The sequence below is a fragment of the Adiantum capillus-veneris genome, chromosome 27 (genome assembly GCF_014529385.1).
Source record: "Adiantum capillus-veneris isolate H3 chromosome 27, ASM1452938v2, whole genome shotgun sequence".
NCBI classification, from domain to species: Eukaryota; Viridiplantae; Streptophyta; class Polypodiopsida; order Polypodiales; family Pteridaceae; genus Adiantum; species Adiantum capillus-veneris.
In genome coordinates, this window is record NC_140957.1 from 54,008,735 (window position 1) to 54,028,012 (window position 19,278).

Consider the following 19,278-nt stretch of genomic DNA (forward strand, 5'->3'; position numbering starts at 1 on the left):
AGCTATAGGCCCCTTCCACATGGCGCTGCACGTCTAATTTTCTCTCCCCCCCCCCCCCCCCCCAACCGGCACATCAGTGCACGTGGTGCGAGTTTACTTTTTTTTGCCAAGTGGCCGACTGTGAGATCACCTCGCCGCTCGTGCCTCACTTCCCAATCATGGATCCCACCGCTCAACTTTCATTGAATACCCTGTGGTATCTAGCGTTGAGGTACTCCCATGGAAAGGATGAAGCAGCCAAAATCTTGCAATATAAGCACAAACACCAAGAAAACAATAGTTTGCAAGCCCTCGGTACTTACATTGGAGCCCCAAGTATGGATGGGGGAACACGCCCCAATCATTCGTTGAACATGCCCAACGATTGTGATTATGCCACGCCAAACACATTGCTTGAAAAACATTTGCAAGCTTCGAAATCAATCATGACTGTTGTCAAATGCCTTCTTGCGCACATGCCTACGTTTGGAACGAAAAAAGAGTAGCTTTTGCGGGAAAAGCTATGCAGCAGACGATTTGCAACTAGTCCCCTGAGCTCCCGCCATCTAAATGGAGACTTTCCAAACGATCGATTCCTCTCAAAGGGTGCGCACATGTAACGCATAATGTGGCACATCCTCTTCAGCGTACAAAGTAGGATTCTTGACATAGGCCGCTGAGTGGGCCGCTGAGTCTCTGTGGATCGATTTAGAGTGAGGAATGCTCTCTTTTCTTGCATGTGCGCGAAAAGGCTTGTGCGGCAGCGTCCGCAGTCGAAGGGCCTTCAAATTCAATTGATGGGGCGATGAAACGTGCGCACCCTTCCAGCTCTCCAAAAGTCGCTTCATTCCAACATAAACCTTCCCGTCCTGGACAAGAGCGTGCTGACGTGCTTGCAATTTTCTGCTCGGTCCTCCGCATTCTAATCTCTCTCTCTCTCTCTCTCTCTCTCTCTCTCTCTCTCTCTGTCTCTGTGTGGGCTGCACATGTGTGCGATCAAAATGATCGAACGACGTCGTGAAGTAGTAGATTTTCTGACACACAGAGCAGCTTTTGCAGGAGCTACTGTGCAGAGGCTTTGCAGCCAGTGCTATGAACTCCCGCTACAGAGCTTGGAATGATCGATTCCTCGGAGCTCCCAAAGAATCGTTCGATCCCAAGTTCCAACGTCAATGTTCCCTGCTCTTTGCACATCTAGGGTGTGGAGCTGTTCTTATTAATCCTACAATCATCTGATAGACAATGTACCACTTGAGGTACAATTTATACCACCAAAGGGGATGGTGAAGGGCTATTAATTTGTAGATTCCTTATCCTCTCATTGAAAGGTTTGTATGTGAATTGTATGTTGCTGGAACCTATGTCCTTGGAAGAGGGACATAGGTTCAAACCTCCAGACATCAATACCAGTGTCACAGCAAAGACGTCCACAAGTTCATGGGAAAAGACGGGTTTTCCAAGCAAAAAGCTTTATAGATAACACACCACCACCAAAAGGCCATTATCCAACAAAGGTGTTCAAAATGGTCACACACTAAGTCAAAACAACTGCCTGACTTTGTGCTGGGAGATTGTTTCTTGAGTAAATTTAATATAAGTTGGTGCAACAGCCACAAGGTCAAGATGCTTTGAGACATCCAAAATTGGCTAGTTGAAGATTTGTAATACGTTCAGAAACAGTCATTGTGATAAACAAAAGACCTCATGAAGGCTCAGGGTGACAAGACAAAATAGGTTCCAAAAATGGCCTTGAAAACTGTTAGCAAGTGCCAACATCACACCTTAAATCTCACGTTAGCATTGAACTCTCTCTGTAGTATCCTGAACAAACCAAACAGCATAGCCATCAACATTTTCTCTTAAGAATATGACTATACTAGTCAACCACAGAACCATCTCAATCTGATCGATCTGCATAGCATTCAACATCGTTCTCCGAAAGATTGAGACCTACCATAGGATCTCCCAGATTGCAGCTCTCATCGGCAATTATTTGGGAATCATTATAATGTGTCACAGCCTTCACAATCGCCCTTGCATGAGCGGCTGGATCTGCACTTTTAAAGATACCAGAGCCTACAAAGACTCCATCACATCCCATCTGCATCATCAGCGCTGCATCTGCCGGGGTAGCAACACCACCGGCAGCAAAATTCACTACAGGCAGTCGGCCTAGTTGCTTGGTCACCTTCACTAACTCCAAAGGTGCACAGTGCTGCTTGGCAAAGGTATGAAGCTCATCCTGATCCAGAGTTTGAAGCTTTCGAATGTCCCCAAGCACGGACCGCACATGACGCACAGCCTCAACGATGTTCCCTGTGCCCGCCTCTCCCTTTGTCCTAATCTGCTTGTTTTTATGTCCTAATTTGTGAGCATAACCTCCAGGGACAACTACACATCTTTTTGTACCTTTTGCAAATGAAGAGTCACCTTGATCTTCAAGATGATGAAAAACTGACAAAAAAACTTGATCTATTTGGTCTAGAAGACATTGCAGCTTAGCCGTAGAGCCATGTATCTAGCATGGCTTGGGTTAAGAAGCGAAAAGGACAGAACCGACGAGGCACGTTCTGGTTGTGTAGCTACCATACTATTACATGAATTTCTATTCAATTACTTGGATATGTTGTCCAGTAGTTTACTTTAGGTTTTCGTTCATAGAAATTTTCAGGTGGTTCTTCACAAGCTAAGCATCTTTGTGATCTTGGATTATAATTATATAGGTGGTAATATTACAACTGACAATGGCAATTAATAGTACACATGGCAATCAACAACCAGGCGCTTCAATTGGAAGAAAGAGATCCTCATAAAAATGGAGATGTATACCAAAAGCAATAAATATATCTCAGATGCGGGGAAAATGCCCAAAACAGTTGCTTTGTCAATAAACAATCTGAAAGTGTGCTCAAGATTTAACAAGATTCTTGAATAGCCTTCCCATGGACAGCACACAACTGTTAGTATGCAGCATGAGCACACAAAGAGCTCAACAACTAGACCGTTGTATGTCACTGATTCTCAGAACAAACTAGCCTTTTTTCTTTCAAGTCCATTAGCTTCTTTGTCCATTGCCACTACTAGAAAAATCTCATAACCAGAATAGGGTCTCTTCGAATGCATCGATGGGCTGTCAATGAAGGTTTTCAGAATATTTGGTCATGAGAGAGAAACTAGACTCGTCTCAATGGCTATGCTCTCTGGAGTCCCCCAACAAACATAGATGGCACAAGCCCCAAGGGGGATGCCTCTTTGAAGCACTTTCCACATGGTGTGCAGCGCTCCCATGGAATGTGACCATTAAAAGGGTCGATGCATCATGCCGTTCATAGAAGTGCCCTACTGCTCTAAATACCTACTCCGACAATGTCTATAAAATTGTCACTAACAGGACATGGCAATGAGGATGGTCAATAGTGAACACACACACAACAATCTCCTTGGAAGAGGGACATAGGTTCAAACCTCCAAACACCAATACCAGTGTCACAGCAAAGACATCCACAAGTTCATGGGAAAAGACGGGTTTTCCAAGCAAAAAGCTTTAAGGTAATACACCACCACCAAAAGACCATTATCCAACAAAGGTGTTCAAAATGGTCACACACTATGTCAAAACAACTGCCTGACTTTGTGCTAGGAGATTGTTTCTTGAGTAAATTTAATATAAGTTGGTGCAACAGCCACAAGAATAATATGCTTTGAGACATCCAAAGATACAACCCATCATTGGCTAGTTGAAGATCTCAATACTTTGTAATACGTTCAGAAACTGTCATTGTGATAAACAAAAGACCTCATGAAGGCTCAGGGTGACAAGACAAAATAGGTTCCAAAAATGGCCTTGAAAACTGTTAGCAAGTGCCAACATCACACCTTCAATCTCACGTTAGCATTGAACTCTCTCTGTATTATCCTGAACAAACCAAACAGCAGAGCCGTCAACATTTTCTCTTAAGAATATGACTATATTAGTCAACCACAGAACCATCTCAATCTGATCGAGCTGCATAGCATTCAACATCGTTCTCCGAAAGATTGAGACCTACCATAGGATCTCCCAGATTGCAGCTCACATCGGCAATTATTTGGGAATCATTATAATGTGTCACAGCCTTCACAATCGCCCTTGCACGAGCGGCTGGATCTGCACTTTTAAAGATACCAGAGCCTACAAAGACTCCATCACATCCCATCTGCATCATCAGCGCTGCATCTGCTGGGGTAGCAACACCACCGGCAGCAAAATTCACTACAGGCAGACGGCCTAGTTGCTTGGTCACCTTCACTAACTCCAAAGGTGCACAGTGCTGCTTGGCAAAGGTATAAAGCTCATCCTGATCCAGAGTTTGAAGCTTTCGAATGTCCCCAAGCACGGACCGCACATGACGCACAGCCTCAACGATGTTCCCTGTGCCCGCCTCTCCCTTTGTCCTAATCATTGCAGCCCCTTCTGCAATGCGCCGCAATGCTTCTCCAAGGTTACGGCACCCACATACAAAAGGGATCCGAAAATTGTGCTTGTTGATGTGATGTGTATCATCAGCAGGCGTAAGAACTTCGCTTTCATCAACAAAATCAATGCCAATAGCTTCCAGCACTTGAGCCTCGACAAAGTGGCCAATCCTCGCCTTGGCCATGACAGGGATGGTGACAGCCTTCTTTATTTCCTTTATGAGAACAGGATCGCTCATCCTAGCAACACCACCCTCTGCTCTGATGTCTGCAGGTACTCTCTCCAAAGCCATCACTGCAACTGCCCCAGCCTCCTCTGCAATTCGTGCCTGCTCTGCATTTACTACATCCATTATGACCCCCCCTCTTAGCATCTGTGCTAGACCTACCTTCACAGCATATGTGGACGCCTTCTTTGAATCTGCATTCTCCAGCAAAGCAACCACTCCACTTCCTGACATTTCTGAAAGCACAACAAGCGAAAAGTTAGAATATCAGAATAATAAAACAAACTGTCTTCTAGGCTTAGATCAAATGAACCAACTATACCTGTGCAAAGCTATGTGCATTCCTAGTTGTGCTAGCATGTATGTTCAAACGACAAGGAGCATAAATTCGCTTTTTTAAAGCAAACAAATGTTTAGCCAGAGGAAACAATCCAAAATCTAAATAAAGGTTTATCTCTGACTCTTCCCTTTAAACACAATTAAATGGCAATTGCGATGCTTCTGTAACATATTAACGCTCTCAAAAAACTCCCTCATCATGAAAGAAGATAGTAACATACTCCTACAACCCCATTTAGGGCAAACAGTCATGCGTCAATCTAATAAAGTCCCTAGAGAAAAAGCCGAAAGTGAATTACAAGAACAATAAGTGAAATACAAGAACAATGAAACCTTCAGAAATCGAAAATACCAGGTTACAAAAGAATTAAGCACTTACATCCTTGGAAAGTGGTAAAGTTTTCCTTTGACCCCAATTAGGGCAAAAAACAGCCATGTGCCACTTCAACAGAAGCACATGAAGCCAAAAAAGGTATTCATAATAAAACGCATAAACCAAGAACACACCTGTCAGATTCAGCCTGTAGTTTCATGTTACTTTTTTGTACCCAGACATGGTATCAGATTCACCAATTTGTAACGGTTTGGTCTCAAAGGTCATTTTGGCCTCTTGAAGACGTTAATATAACATTTCATTTTTTCATCTCTCCTGACTCTTTATTACCTCTATAGAGGCCTGGGGCCAGTACGCATCATCTTGACAGCCGCCCCTTCCCAACCCCCCTGATCCATGCCCACACACGTGCTTTTTTCACCGCTGAGATGGTAAAGAAGGCCATGGATAGGATAAGAACTGGGAGAGCATATGATCATGATGGCTTAGTGGCTGAGCATTTTATACATGCCAGGGGTCTGCTCGCAGAGCTTCTAGCAATTATGTTCAGCCGTGCCATGTGTGAGGGCTTGCCTGATACTTGGAGCTTATCTACGACTGTACCAAATCAGGAGACCCTATGGAGCTTGGGAATTATCGCACTATCATGATTGGACACACATTGGCACGGTTGTACGCATCCATTCTTGAGCAGCAGCTGAGTAGATGGGTAGAGAGGGAGGGCATACGCACAGCATGGCAGGCAGGTTTCAGGAGAGGTTTTCCTACGCTTGACCACATCCTGACACTCAGAGCCATTATTGAGGACATGGGAGATGGATCTATTGTAGCTTTGTGACTTCCACAAAGCTTTTGACACAATACCCAGCGCTAGATTGATGTGCAGACTACAGGAGATGGGAGTACCCACAAAGCTGATTTCGGGGATCATGGCATTATACAGGTCAATAGTGGGGTATGTATGCACTTCAAAGGGGCTATCTACATTAGTTCACTCCACTATAGGAGTGAAGCAGGGCTGCCCGCTCTCTCCTACTCTACTTGGTATGTATGTAGATGACGTTTTTGACTATATTGAGCGAGATGGTGATAGAGGTGCACAGCTGGCAGGGACATGGATTCCACTATTGTTATATGCTGATGATATTGTGTGGATCTCTGACTCTCCGGAGGGGATGCAACATCATTTGGATGCTTTGCATAGGTTTGCCCATGAAAGTGGTTTGTCTTTCAACCTTGGTAAAACCAAGGTTATGGTCACCCCACAGTGGATTAGGAGGTCAGCACCCGCATTCACATATAGCTAGAAGACAATGGAGTATACAGGTGCTTACACTTACCTTGGGGTGGTCTTTAGTGGACCAGCATTTTCATTGAGGAGAGCATCAGAGACTAGACTGACCAGAGCCTATGCAGCATTGGGTAGATTGGAGAGGATGTGTTCACAAGTTCGATATCAGGAGCCTCGAACGAAGCTCTGGCTCTGACACTTTGGTGGCTTCCGCATTGCTCTATGGATCTGAGATATGGAGACCTTCATTGGACCATCATGGAGGTCGGGTCACACTGATGGATGGGGGGGACATGGAGAAACCTCCGGTCTCTATGATCTCACGGCTTATTAGGGCCAAGGCTTCAGTACCACGTGAATTTATCCGAGCAGAGCTGGCTGCCCCCCCACTAGTGGTTGAGGCGCTCGCTAGATCAATCTCCTTTATACACCGCATGTGGGACCTTCCCGGAGACAGATATGCCCGCCTAGCACTTGAGTCCTCCTGCCGGTTAGCCTTGCAGGGAGATACAGCATGCTGGTATAGGGAGATGACATCATGGTTTCAGGCACATGGGTTCAGCATGGACAGATTGCCCCCCTTCCTTACTCATTGATGCACCCTCTCTGGCTAATACAAAGCCCGAGATTACCAAGCTCATCCGCAAGGACTGACTCAACTAGATACCATGAGGACATGGATACAGCCGGCACAAGAGCTGGGCACAAAGATGGCTTTCTATAGAGAGCATCTTCTCCAGCTTACGGAGGACAGCTTTGTGACGAGACCTAGATACATGGACACCCACTTGTCTCATGGGATACGATGTGCTATTGGCCAGATACGCATATCTACACACCAGCTTCGGGCTGAGACTGGGAGATACAGTGGAGTACCAGCAAAGTCCAGGACATGTCCCCCTGTGTCATATGGAGACTGAGACAGAGTTGCACTACACATGCCACTGCAAAGTCTACTATCAGATATGAAGCCACTTCCATTGCCTGTTCAGAGAGGGCTTTGGACCAATCTTTAGAGTCATGGGGTATGAGGACCAAAGATGCCAGGGATTGTTTTTGCTCGAGTTGCGCAGACACAAAGAGAACCTAATGAGAGGAGAGGCTAGCCAGTCTCAGAGACGGATCACAAACTTCTTTAGAGCAGATAATGGACATCCAGAGGAGCTACTACCATAGCAGAGCCCACATTCTCCACGCACCAAAGGCACGTTGATCGATCGAGCGACCAAGCTAGGGAGATTCAGACGCCCACGATTGCGGAGGACTACATAGCACCGACAGAGGCTGCATCAGAAGGTTCGGATCACTTTGGCCCGACACGCACGACGCCCGGTCGGACTACTGACCTTGGAGGAGATTGATGAGATCCGCCAACGACCGATGCTGGACCTCCTATGATTTAGCTCTTTCTGAGGATACACCCACATTGTGTTGTCTTAGTCCCCCTCCATTCACTTCACCACCTAACCCCTACTCATATCCTACACAAGCCAAGCTAGCTGCTTAGCTCACATCTAGCAGCTTAGGATTCAATAGTATTTTTATTTTTGTTACTCAGACTTTGCATCAGATCCACCACATCGTAACTTTCTGGTCTCATAGGTCACTTTGGCCTTTCGAAGACGTTAATACAACATTTCATTTCATTTCTCTGTCTTAGGATAGTTTCCTACGACGTTAAAATCTCTTCTTCTCTCTCTCTCCTCTCTCTGTATCAAAGCTGGTAAGGCCTCTTGTTATGTGTCACAACTGCTGCCCAGTACACACACACACACACACCCTCACTTGGCAAGGACTCCCAGCCGCAGGCAGAAATGCTGACGTTGCCTGCTGTACGGACGCCCTGGCTGGCTGATGCATGACGTGGCAGGCAGTGTACGGCAGAGCTTGCAGCAGCGTACGGAATCTGCGGGCAGGCAGCCATGTGGCCTGCTGTAGACGGCAGCTTGCTTTTTGGTCTATGCAGCAGCCTACGCAAGAGAGGAAGAGAGCTTTTAATTTTTTTAAAGCTTTTGCTTTATTTTTGGCTCAAGAGAGCTTGTGAGAGAGAGAACAAGCTTTTGATTTTGAAGCTTTTGGGCTCTGCTTTTACAATCCTTTGTAAACATATATAATAGTGGCTTGGGCTCTCACTTCTCAGAGCATCTGGACGCAGAGTCTGAGAGTGAGTCCCGACCACTCCCTTGTACTTTGAGTTGCAGATTAATACAAAATGAAATATCGAAAGGGGCGCCAGTCTTTGGGGCCAATATCTCTAGGCACGGAACTCCGTCGGGCCACTGTCGAATCAGTTGTGGACTGTGAACTGTTTTGAAGTGAATTCTTGTGGTGTCGCGGTAGAATCTCGACTTGGAGTGTCCAAGTCTATTATAGTGTCCAAGTCTATTATAGTGGTATCAGAGCACGGTCGATTTCTCTTCATGGGGAATCCAATCCTTTTTAGCACTTATGGCTTCAGACAGAAATCAATCGACTTCCTCTGCATCCGGAGATGCGGGAAGAGACCACAACGAAGATTCACACAAGGAGTATGGCCCGCCTCAGCCTACTCAGGCGGAGCTCGAAGAGATGGAGCGTCGACGATTGATCCGCGATGCAACAAAGATGAAGCTAAATTTTGCGAAGGACCCTAAATTTGCAAAATTTATGAGTCAGACCACCTTCGACGAGGTGCATGCACAGTGGCGGCAAACCACAGAACCACCCCTCAAACCGGCATTGAAGAAACCTCCTACTCCAAGGATGTATACAGAGCAAGAATTAGAAGAGGTGGTTGATGCACGAATTGCTTAGCTTTTTGACGCGCAGAACAAAGCAGAAAAGCACGACAAAAAGCAGAAGAAGGAAATGACTTCCCGGGTTATTTGGGTTGTCAATCTACATTTGCGTCGACAAGAAAGCAGAAGAAGCGTGTTCGATTTAAAGGAGTACCCAGTTCTCCTTCTTCTTCTTCTTCTTCTTCTTCTTCTTCTTCTTCTTCTTCTTCGAGTTCTTCTAGCTCCTCTGACTCGAGCGAAGAAGACAGAAAGGGCAAAAAGCGAAGCAAAAAGCGAAGCAAAAAGCAAAGCTTTAGAAAGGGCAAGAAAAAGGCAAAGAAGTCTAAATCTCGCCCAGTTGTTGACAGTTTTATTGAGGACTCGTCTTCGGATAGTTCGGACTCTGACGACATCAGCTTTTATGCAAAGAAGAAGAACTTTTATAAAGCCAACCAATATGACTTTCTGGAAGATAAAAGCAAGAAAGTCCGAGAGTTTAAGGAAGGTGGACAATCAATTAAATTTGACACGTTTTCTGGTTATAGAGATGCTTCGAAGGCTTTGTCTTTCATACAGCAGTTTGACATAGCTTTCTCTGGAGGGCGTTACTCAAAACACTCCAAGATTCGGAGAGCTGCCTCTTACTTCAAGGGAAATGCTCGAACTTGGTGGTCCACGCTTCTATTAAACAAGACGGCGCCAGTTAAATGGCTGAAATTCAAAAGGCTTTTTATTTCTTCTTGGCTGACTCGAGAGTACGAACGCGACATACGAACTGCTTGGAACCATCTTCGGATGACCAAGAAGGATACATTGGACGCATATTGCGAGAGATTCTGGAGCTCTTTTCTACCCGCCTCTTCATTTAAGAAGGTCTCGTTCAAAGAACAGATAAAGCGGTTTACCATGGGTCTTCCTACAGAGATCCGAGATCACTGCTTAGAGCAAAAGTCAGATTCCAGTCAGGAACAGATGAGTCATGCGAAACGGGGTTTTGCCATTCACTCGGGCAGTTTGACCTACCCCATAGATGAAATCGTGACGCAAAGGACCGATCAGACTTAGAAAAATGAAAGTAGAAAGAGGAAGAGCAACCCAAAAAAGAAAGAAAAGGATGCATGACCCAAACTCACTCCTGAAAAGAGAGCTCTTTACATACAAGAGGGGAAGTGCTTTGGATGCGGGGAATCTCGGCACATCTCTGCGAAGTGCCCTAAAAAGGCACCGAAAGAACACAATGACAAGGATGAAGACAGGCCTGAGAGTTCGAAAGCAGCTGAGGAACGTGGACGAAAAGGCAAGATAAAAATAGGACTAGTTCCAAATTGCGTGGGTACTGACCCAAGCACGATGGACAAGAGTACAGAACTGTGCCGAGCATAGGGCAAAGTGAAAGACCAAGAAGCCCTAATCTTCTTTGATGGAGGAGTCAAGGCCAACTTCATTTCACCTAAATCGGCGGCGCGGCTCGAGATCACACCCGATTGGATGGGACCACTAGCAGAGGCAATTCTAGCGACACCCGGCAGGGACGTAGCCATTACACCTGTCATTGGCAAACTACGGTTGCATTGTCAGGGGTATTTGGGGCATGAGGACTTCTACATAATGCCTTTGGAAGGTTGTGATGTCCTCTTGGGAATTCCCTGGTACCACAAGAACAACGTCGTGGTCGACTATCAGGCAAGAAAAGCGACTTTGATTACAGAGAAGGGCAGAACCATTGTACCTGATGTAAAACTTAAGGTAGAATCTGTCCCTATTGTATCGGCTTCGGCCGTTTCAAAATTAATGAAATCGAGTATGTTTGTTTACTCGATCTTCTTGAGAGAGATGAATGATGAGAATAGGACAAATAAGCCTGAACTTGATAAAGAACGCCAAGATTTTCTCCACACTCATGTCGATTGCTTTTCAGAGGGCCTGTCAGGCGAGTCACCACCCGCTCGTCCTGAGGATCATACCATTGATCTGATACTTGGAAGCACACCACCAAACTGGCCACCTTACCGTGTGAGCAGAGCCCAGAACGAAGAAATTATGAACCAAGTGAAAGACCTCTTGGAAAAGGGTCTTGTCCAGCCTAGTACTTCACTGTATTGCTCTCCTGTGTTGTTGGTTTTGAAGAAAGACGGATCTTGGAGAATGTGATTATAGAGCTCTCAACAAAATCACCATCAAGAACAGATTTCCAATTCCTAGGATGGATGATATACTTGACCGACTACAGGGATCCTCGTGCTTTAGCAGGATCGATTTGAAGAGCGGATATCATCAGATCCAAATCGTGTTGGGAGATGTCTACAAGACAACCTTTCGAATGACTTTTGGGTTATTTAAGTTTTTGCTGATGCCTTTTGGCCTAACCAATGCTCCTACGACATTTAACTGGATTATGGACAGGATTTTTCGAGAGTACAAACTATTTGTTGGCACTTTCTTTGACGACATCATTGTTTTCTCCAAGGATGAGGCAGAACATAGAGAATGTCTGCTTTAGGTCTTTCGAGCATTATGAGATCACAAGTTGGTTATTAATGCGAAGAAAAGTGAATTTCTCCTACCAGAGATACACTTTTTGGGACACATTGGCTCAACAGCAGGAGTGCAGATGGATTCGGCCAAGATAGAGACTATCCATGATTGGCCCAATGTGAAGAATGTCCACGAAGTTAGAAGACTCTTGGGATTGTGTTTGTATTACAGACGGTTCATTAGAAAGTTTGCTGAGGTTGCTTTCCCCTTTGCATATCTTGAAAGGAGTTCCTTAACGTGGGGACCCATAGAGGTGACTGCCTTTCAGACATTGAAAGAGAAATTGACTACAGGACCAGTTTTGACTTTGCCGTACTGCGGTCTTAATGCAAGAAGGCCATGTCATTGCCTAAGAGAGCCGATTGTTCTCAAGGCCAAAATTGAGAGCACAGATCTATGAGAAAGAGCTTTTGACAGTTATCCATGCTCTTACTCAGTGGCGACATTACCTACTTGGAGTGAATTTTTTTTACTGTCTTCACAGACCATCAGAGTTTACGCTACTTCTTGTCACAGAAGCAGCTATCAAAAAAGCAGATGCGGTGGACGAACATCTTATCACAGTTTCACTTCCAGATTGTCCATGTGTAGGGACAGAAGAATTTGGTGGCGGATGCTTTGTCTCAGAAGCCGTTGGCTCTGGCTATTTCCGCGATACATCATAGGAGCTTCAAAAATATGGTCGATCAGTATGCCACAGATACAGATTTTGCAGACATTTTCACACGGATACGGGATGGAGAGACAATAGCGGGATATTCCATTCGGGATGGCTACTTGATGAAACCATGTTGTGCGTTACACAGCCATTGAGGGAAAAGGTTATGACCGAACGCCATTGTCCACCTTTTACGGGTCACCGCGGCATTGCTACCACCTTGAAAGGGGTAGAGAGAGACTTCTTTTGGCCGAGACTCAAGAAGGATGTGGACGAGTTTGTGCGCAGTTGCTTGGTATGTCAGAAGGTTAAGTTTGACACGCATAAAGCACAGGGATTGTTACAGCCTTTGCCCATACCCACCCGCCCCTGGAAAGTATTGCAACGGATTTCATTTTTTATCTCCCGAGAACACAGAGTGGTCATGATGGTATCTGGACTGTTATTGACAGATTTAGCAAGCAGGCTCATTTCACTCTAGTAAAGAAAACAGTCAAGCCGGATCACTTAGCGAGACTGTTTGTGGCCCAGATCTTCAGATTACATGGCATGCCCGAGACGATTGTCTCCGACAAGGACCCCAGATTCACGAGTTTGTTTTGGAAGGCAATTTGAGAGAACATTGGCACGCGGTTGCAGTTCTCGTCATCTTTCCACCTGCAGACTGACGGGCAATCTGAGATTGCCAATTCAATGATACTAGATTTATTGAAGTCTTACATCTCAGATCAGAAGACTCAATGGAAAAAGTATTTACCTTTGGTGGAATTTGCCTACAACAACACGATACACTCTTCGACGGGGAAGGCGCCATTTGAGATTATTGAAGGTGCTACGAAGGTTCCACCCTTCCTAAGCACGAAAGATAAGATTTTTAAAGCCGATGAGTAGACGCACGACTTGGATACGGCTTTTGCCAAGGTCCGCGAGGCTTTGCAGAAATCTCAAGAAAGACAGAAAAAGGCAGCAGATCGTCATCATCGCGATTTCAAATTGAAGGAGAGCCATTGGGTGCTCTTACGTTTTGAGAAGGTACGCCTGAGAAAGAAAAAGAAAAAGGAGAGGCTTTTTCCAAAGCTCAGTATGCGATACTACGGACCTTTCCAGATCTTCGAGAAGATAAGTCATGTCTCCTTCCGACTGAAGCTGCCCGACACTTGGAGGATTCACAATGCTTTTCATGTGAGTCTCTTGAAGCCTTTTAAAGGCGATGTGCCCGATGATGGGGAGCCTGATGAGCAACCCAAAGTGGAAGAAAACGAGAAGATCCTTGTTCCAGAACAGATATTGGCACATAAGGACAGAAAGATTAAGGGTAAAGTGAGAAGGCGGTTCTTGGTTAAATTCAAGAACTATCTTGCATTGGATGCGAAGTGGATGAAGGAGAAGGACCTAGCAGATACTCCTCAGATTGTGAGACTTTACCTTGAAGCTTTTGGTTTAGCATAGTCTATTCCAAATGTAACCCCGAATTCAGCTTGGCCGGATATCTGGTGCAGTCGGTATGCACAAGAGGGGAGTTACTGTCACAAATTGATGGCATGGCTGCCCAGTGCCACCCTTTGGCATGCGCCCTAATGATGTGGCTGCCCTATGGAAACCCCGGAGAGCAAAATGCTGACGTGTCTGACTGTCCCGGAAAATGCGGAGCACTTGCCACGTGACAGCAGTACGGACATCCGTGATTCTCGGCGCTTTTTGCGGGCTGATGCAGCGGCAGATTTTGGCATGCTTTTTGGCTACACATGTTGGGAGAAAGAGACCAAAAATGCTAGGCTGATCTGGTACTGACGGTCGATGCGGCGAGGATTTGCAACCAGGAAGGGTGCGGTACGGTGAGGTTCAGGGCTGATCTGAAAATGCTGGTTTTATGGGCTGAAAACGTTGGTCTTTTGATGCTAAAAACGCTCGGCTCATCTTGAGAAAACACTAGAGATCCTGAGGTGCTGCCCGTCGGTGCTTGCCTCCTTGTATCCTTGCTTCTTCTACTCTCTACTGGCGCCCCATGCTTCCTTTTATAGTTCCTTTAGCCATTTGCCCTGCCTACATTCCAACAAGGGTAAATGAAAAGTCACTTATTAATAAAATGTCTTAAGAGGCGGTTCACACGCGGTAAAATATCTATATGCTGAAATGTTATTCTGTGCAACAGAGGGTATGCAACTATGACTGGCCTGGACATGCACGTCTTGCTAGAGCCTCACAAAGGTGCTAGGCTAGGTCCTAAGCTACTTGATCATGCTAGATTGTGGCAGAAACATGTCCACGTAGCGCAAGTGAAGTGCGCACGTGACATCAGTGGGGTAAGTCAAGTTACCCGAATGCATAGAAAATCCTTACTTAGCATGTCCCATAAGTTGTTGTATGGACTCAGACTTCTGTCGAATGCAGTAATCTTAGATCTCTCTAGGAAGTCCACAACAAAATCGCTCGATTTACTACTTTGACTTTCTTAAAAGAAGAGGCAGGTAGAAAAGCATCCCAAAATCTCTCACAATAAGTATCCAAAGTGCCGGCCTTAGATATTCGAAGATGGTTCCAAGCGATAATCCCATCTCGTTCGTACTCCTGAGTCATCCAAGAGGAAATAAAGAGCTGTTTGAACTTTAACCACTTTGTTAGGGCTTCTTTCCTTTAGAGAAGAGTCGTCCACCACGTTCGTGCATTTCCTTTTAAAAATGATGATGCCCTCTTGATTTTGGAGTACTCTGAGTAGCGCCCTCCAAAGAACGCTATGTCAAACTATTGAATAAAGGCTAAAGCCTTGAGAGCATCTCAAAACCCTGAAAAGGTTTCAAACTTTTATGCATGTCCACTTTGAATTCCCTGGTCTTTTTGCCCTTGTCCTCGAGAAAATCATATTGGTTGGCTCTGTAAAAGTGCTTCTTCTTTGAATAAAACATGTGATCATCGGAGTCCGAATTCTCAGAAGAGGATAAATTCTTGTCAAAACTGTCACAAAAATGTCGAGGTCTACGGTATGGTCTGCTCTTCTTGGCCTTCTTCTTATTCTTTCCAAATCTCTCATTCTTTCATCGGTTCTTGCCCTTTCTACCCTCATCACTCCAATCAGAAGAGGAAGAGCTATCCAAACTGTCAGAGGAAGATGAGGACGAACTGGACAATCCTTTGAAGCGCACATGCTTCATCTGCTTTCTTGCACTTGCAAAAAAAGATTGGCGGCCCAAATAACCGGGGTAATCAGACCCCTTGTTGCGTTTCTCCAATTGCTTCTTCGCCCCCAAAAATTGATTGACTCGTCTTTCGACAACGTCATTAAGTTCATCTTCAATAAACATCCTTGGGACAGGAGGTTGCTTGAGGCCTGACTTTTTTGGGGTATCAATGGCTTGCAGCCAATGAGTATGCACTTCATGTGAGTGCGCTTGTGCACAAGAGGAAGGAGAGAGAGAGAGAGAGAGAGAACACAAACCAAAACGCTGGTGTATGTGGAAGAGGGGGCGATCAGCCCCCCATGACTACCAGAGCAAAAGACCCCATACACAATGATCGGATGATGTGGAAGTGGGTACCCCCCTGGCCCCATAAATAAGTGCTTAAGGGGAGGTAGGACAATGCCACATAATATCCCCCACGACCCAACAAAAAAAGAAATATATATGAGGGCGCCCAGACAAGGTGGACGGCCGGCCCCAAAGTGGGCACAGTCTAAATGCATATGTAAAGGGTGGCCAGCCCGGAGGCACACTAGCCGTACATGTATGCCCTAGACCTGTGAAGCAGAAGAGTGGTGTAAGTCTAACACCCCCTCTCAGCACCTGATGTTGAACAAACCGCATGAAGCCGAAGATGTGAGGCAAATGATGAAGATGTTTGTTGCGATGTCTACAGCAGTCTCGAGCGTCCCAACTGCCGGGAAATCTCCGTAAAAAGATGTCGAGGAAATCTCCCTGGAAAGATGTCGTCACGAGCGGTGTAGCAAATTGATGTACACCGCCGATACAAGGTGAAGATATTGCGTGAAGGTTCCGAACTGAGTGTGAAAACAACTCCTTGTCGTAAAGGAAGTGTCAATAGACCCGCAAGTGTCCTGCCCAATAGGATATGTGGTCACGCAATGTAACAGCGAACGAGCGGAACACAGCCCAAACATTCTGAAATGGCGTTCCGGACGAGTGTCGTTCCCGAAACGGAGTCGGGAACAGAACGCTGTTCCGGAACGGGGTGTAACCGGAACGGTGTTCCGGAACGAGGGGAACATGAGGCGGAACGGCAGAACACGGGGCGGAACGGGCAAAAGTAGGCGTTTGCAAGCAAAAAAGTAGGCTTTTGGGGACATATTTGGGACTCTTTGGGGAACATCTTTGGTGCAATTTGAGGGCAGTTTTGGTGGCAGATTTGGGACAGTTTTTGGATTGTTTAGGAGTTTATTTGGGACTAAGTTGAATGGAGGTAGTTCAAGCCTTACTTTAGTCGACTGTTCCGGCACCGTTCTCGTTCCGGCCCCCCCTCCTCCTCCCCGTTTCCGTCCCGTTCTGGACCCTCCTGTTCCTGTTCCCCGCTCTCATTCCAGGTAACTATGATGTGGTGTCTATAGTCAAACCAGTCTGGAGAAAATGGGGAAGCCCAAGAACCATCATGAAAATGACCGGAAGCCTGTCAATGCATGAACCTGCAATCCAATGTGACAAAGTAGCTAAGCCGTGTAAAACTCCAGGAAGGCCAAATGTAGCAATCTACGTCGTAAACTCCTCCGAATCAAGGAAAGCAAGACTAAACAGTCTGCATTGTAGAAGCTACCGCAAGCTGCAATTGTCACCGGGAGACCGCACGAACCACCACTGGATGGTATCCTGTCAGTAGGTAGGGTAGTCCAAGATGAGGGGAAAGCCAAACTCAACAGTCTGCACCGTGAAGGGCCTTTGAGAAGAGGTGTAGTCAGACCAAGCTGTCTGCACCATAATCATCCTGTATGAGTAGGGAAGCCAGACTGAGAAGTCTGCACTATAAAGATCCTCTAAGAAGAAGAAAGGCCAAACCAATCTGTTTGCGTCGTCTTGCCTATATCTCCTGCCTCCAATCCTCCAATGTCAACCAAAACAGAATCCGCTCCAACAACGCCACCAAATCGCATATCGGTGTGGCTCTCAATGTGAATGAGCTAGGAGTGGCCTACTGCCCAGGTCGGTGGATAAGTCTGTTGTAAGGTTACCGAGGGTGAGTGTAAGCAACTCTGAAGGTAGCAATCCAAATGATCAAGAGTTTAGAAGAGCAACTGCACTACCATCCAAGCCAAGTTCCGGGTGACTCCGGATGTAGTCGCGAGATGCCTGATATCCCGCATCTTGTGGGTAAACTCTCCAAGAGAGTCCAAAGCACTGAAGTCCCACTCCAATCTATAGATCCAAGCAATGAACCTGTCCAAGAAGAGATCCAAGATCCTCTCCCTAAGTCCATGTGGATGCTCCTATGTAAGCAAGTGATATGACGTGTCGAGGTCAAGTGGTAAGTGTCTGTCCACCCAAGATGGTGCTGTCCTCTCTATGAAAACAAGAGGGTCCCAAAAATTAAATAAAAGTCAAGGGAAAGAAACCAACAAATATAAATAGTGGTTGTCACAATCTCGTGACAGTAACTCATTTTAGCTTAGCATGAGATTATTGTTTATTCTACACTATAAATGTTACCTTTCTTAATCCCCTTAACCCCACTATTAACCAATGACAATACAATTTTCTTTTTGTGCTTCAATCTTGCTTTGCCAACTTTACCTCTAGCAGACTTACTTTCTTTCCTTCGTTTGAACTTATGATGGCATATATCCCAAAAAGTCAAATGAGATCAAAACCTTTTAAATGGAAAAATGAAAAGAGCTCCTTTCTTTTAGCAATAAAGAAATTAAATAAACAACCCTATTTTAGTAATCCACAATTCTTGAAAGTTTTGCCCTGACACCACTACAGTAAAACGATAAAATGCTATCAGTATGTTCTCATAAGTCCTTGAGGATTTTGAATAAATTAACATTATCATTCTCCATTTTGCATGGTAATCATCAATAGGACAAATAGCCATTAGATGAGGCATCACAAAAAAAAGGTACAAATTGAATAAAAGTTTTCCACACAGCTTTGGTCTTCACCAGAAAATACAAAAACAGAGTACATGAATGCAAACTACGAGCATGAAGGAAAATGCACGGCTCAATGCACCCAAAAACATCATGATTGTATCATTCCGCACAACGTAAGAACAAAGGTTGAGCTGAGCTATGAAAAGCAGCATCGTAATCTACGTAATGCATTTACTTCTCCACATTCAGACAGATGCACTCCACGAGGCCAAAATCAATCTCTCTCTCTCTCTCTCTCTCTCTCTCTCTCTCTCTCTCTGCAGAATGCAAACACGAACGGTAAAGGAAGAGCAACGGAATGCCTTACTGTTGTAACGAAATCGATCAGCAAAGGAATGACACAAAATCAAAGAAGTAGCATGAACCCTAGGTGAGAGATAATGCGCTGCGTTTGGTTCCAGAGAAGTCCAGATTGTTCGCCACAAGCAGGAATAATATGACTGCACGATTCTAAAAAAGTGAAGAATAGGTGGAATCTGTGGAGATTCTAGTGGGAGAGAGAGACAGAGAGAATATGTCTGTTCGCGATGCTGAAAAAAGCTTTTTGAATGGCATTGGTTCAAATTCTTTCGCTCTGGGGTTAGTTTTTTTGGGGGGGTCTAGGTGGCGG

General features: G+C 45.4%; 1 protein-coding gene across 1 annotated transcript; it reads right to left on the minus strand.

Moving 5' to 3' along the window:
* Nucleotides 1-1,861: 1,861 nt before the first annotated feature.
* LOC147421996 (putative pyridoxal 5'-phosphate synthase subunit PDX1) lies at nucleotides 1,862-19,133 on the minus strand. The gene is made up of 4 exons (XM_086502418.1): nucleotides 18,976-19,133; nucleotides 4,029-4,897; nucleotides 3,881-3,895; nucleotides 1,862-2,323 (listed from the first exon to the last, which is right to left on the minus strand). The coding sequence occupies exons 2-4, from the start codon at nucleotides 4,893-4,895 to the stop codon at nucleotides 1,877-1,879; spliced, it is 1,329 nt and encodes a 442-aa protein (XP_086358544.1). The 5' UTR covers nucleotides 4,896-4,897; nucleotides 18,976-19,133; the 3' UTR covers nucleotides 1,862-1,876.
* Between the last annotated feature and the right edge of the window lie 145 nt (nucleotides 19,134-19,278).

What these genes read in the sequence shown, in the direction of transcription:
- LOC147421996 (XM_086502418.1), bottom strand. Translation starts at nt 4,895, where the DNA reads ATGTCAGGAAGTGGAGTGGTTGCTTTGCTGGAGAATGCAGATTCAAAG.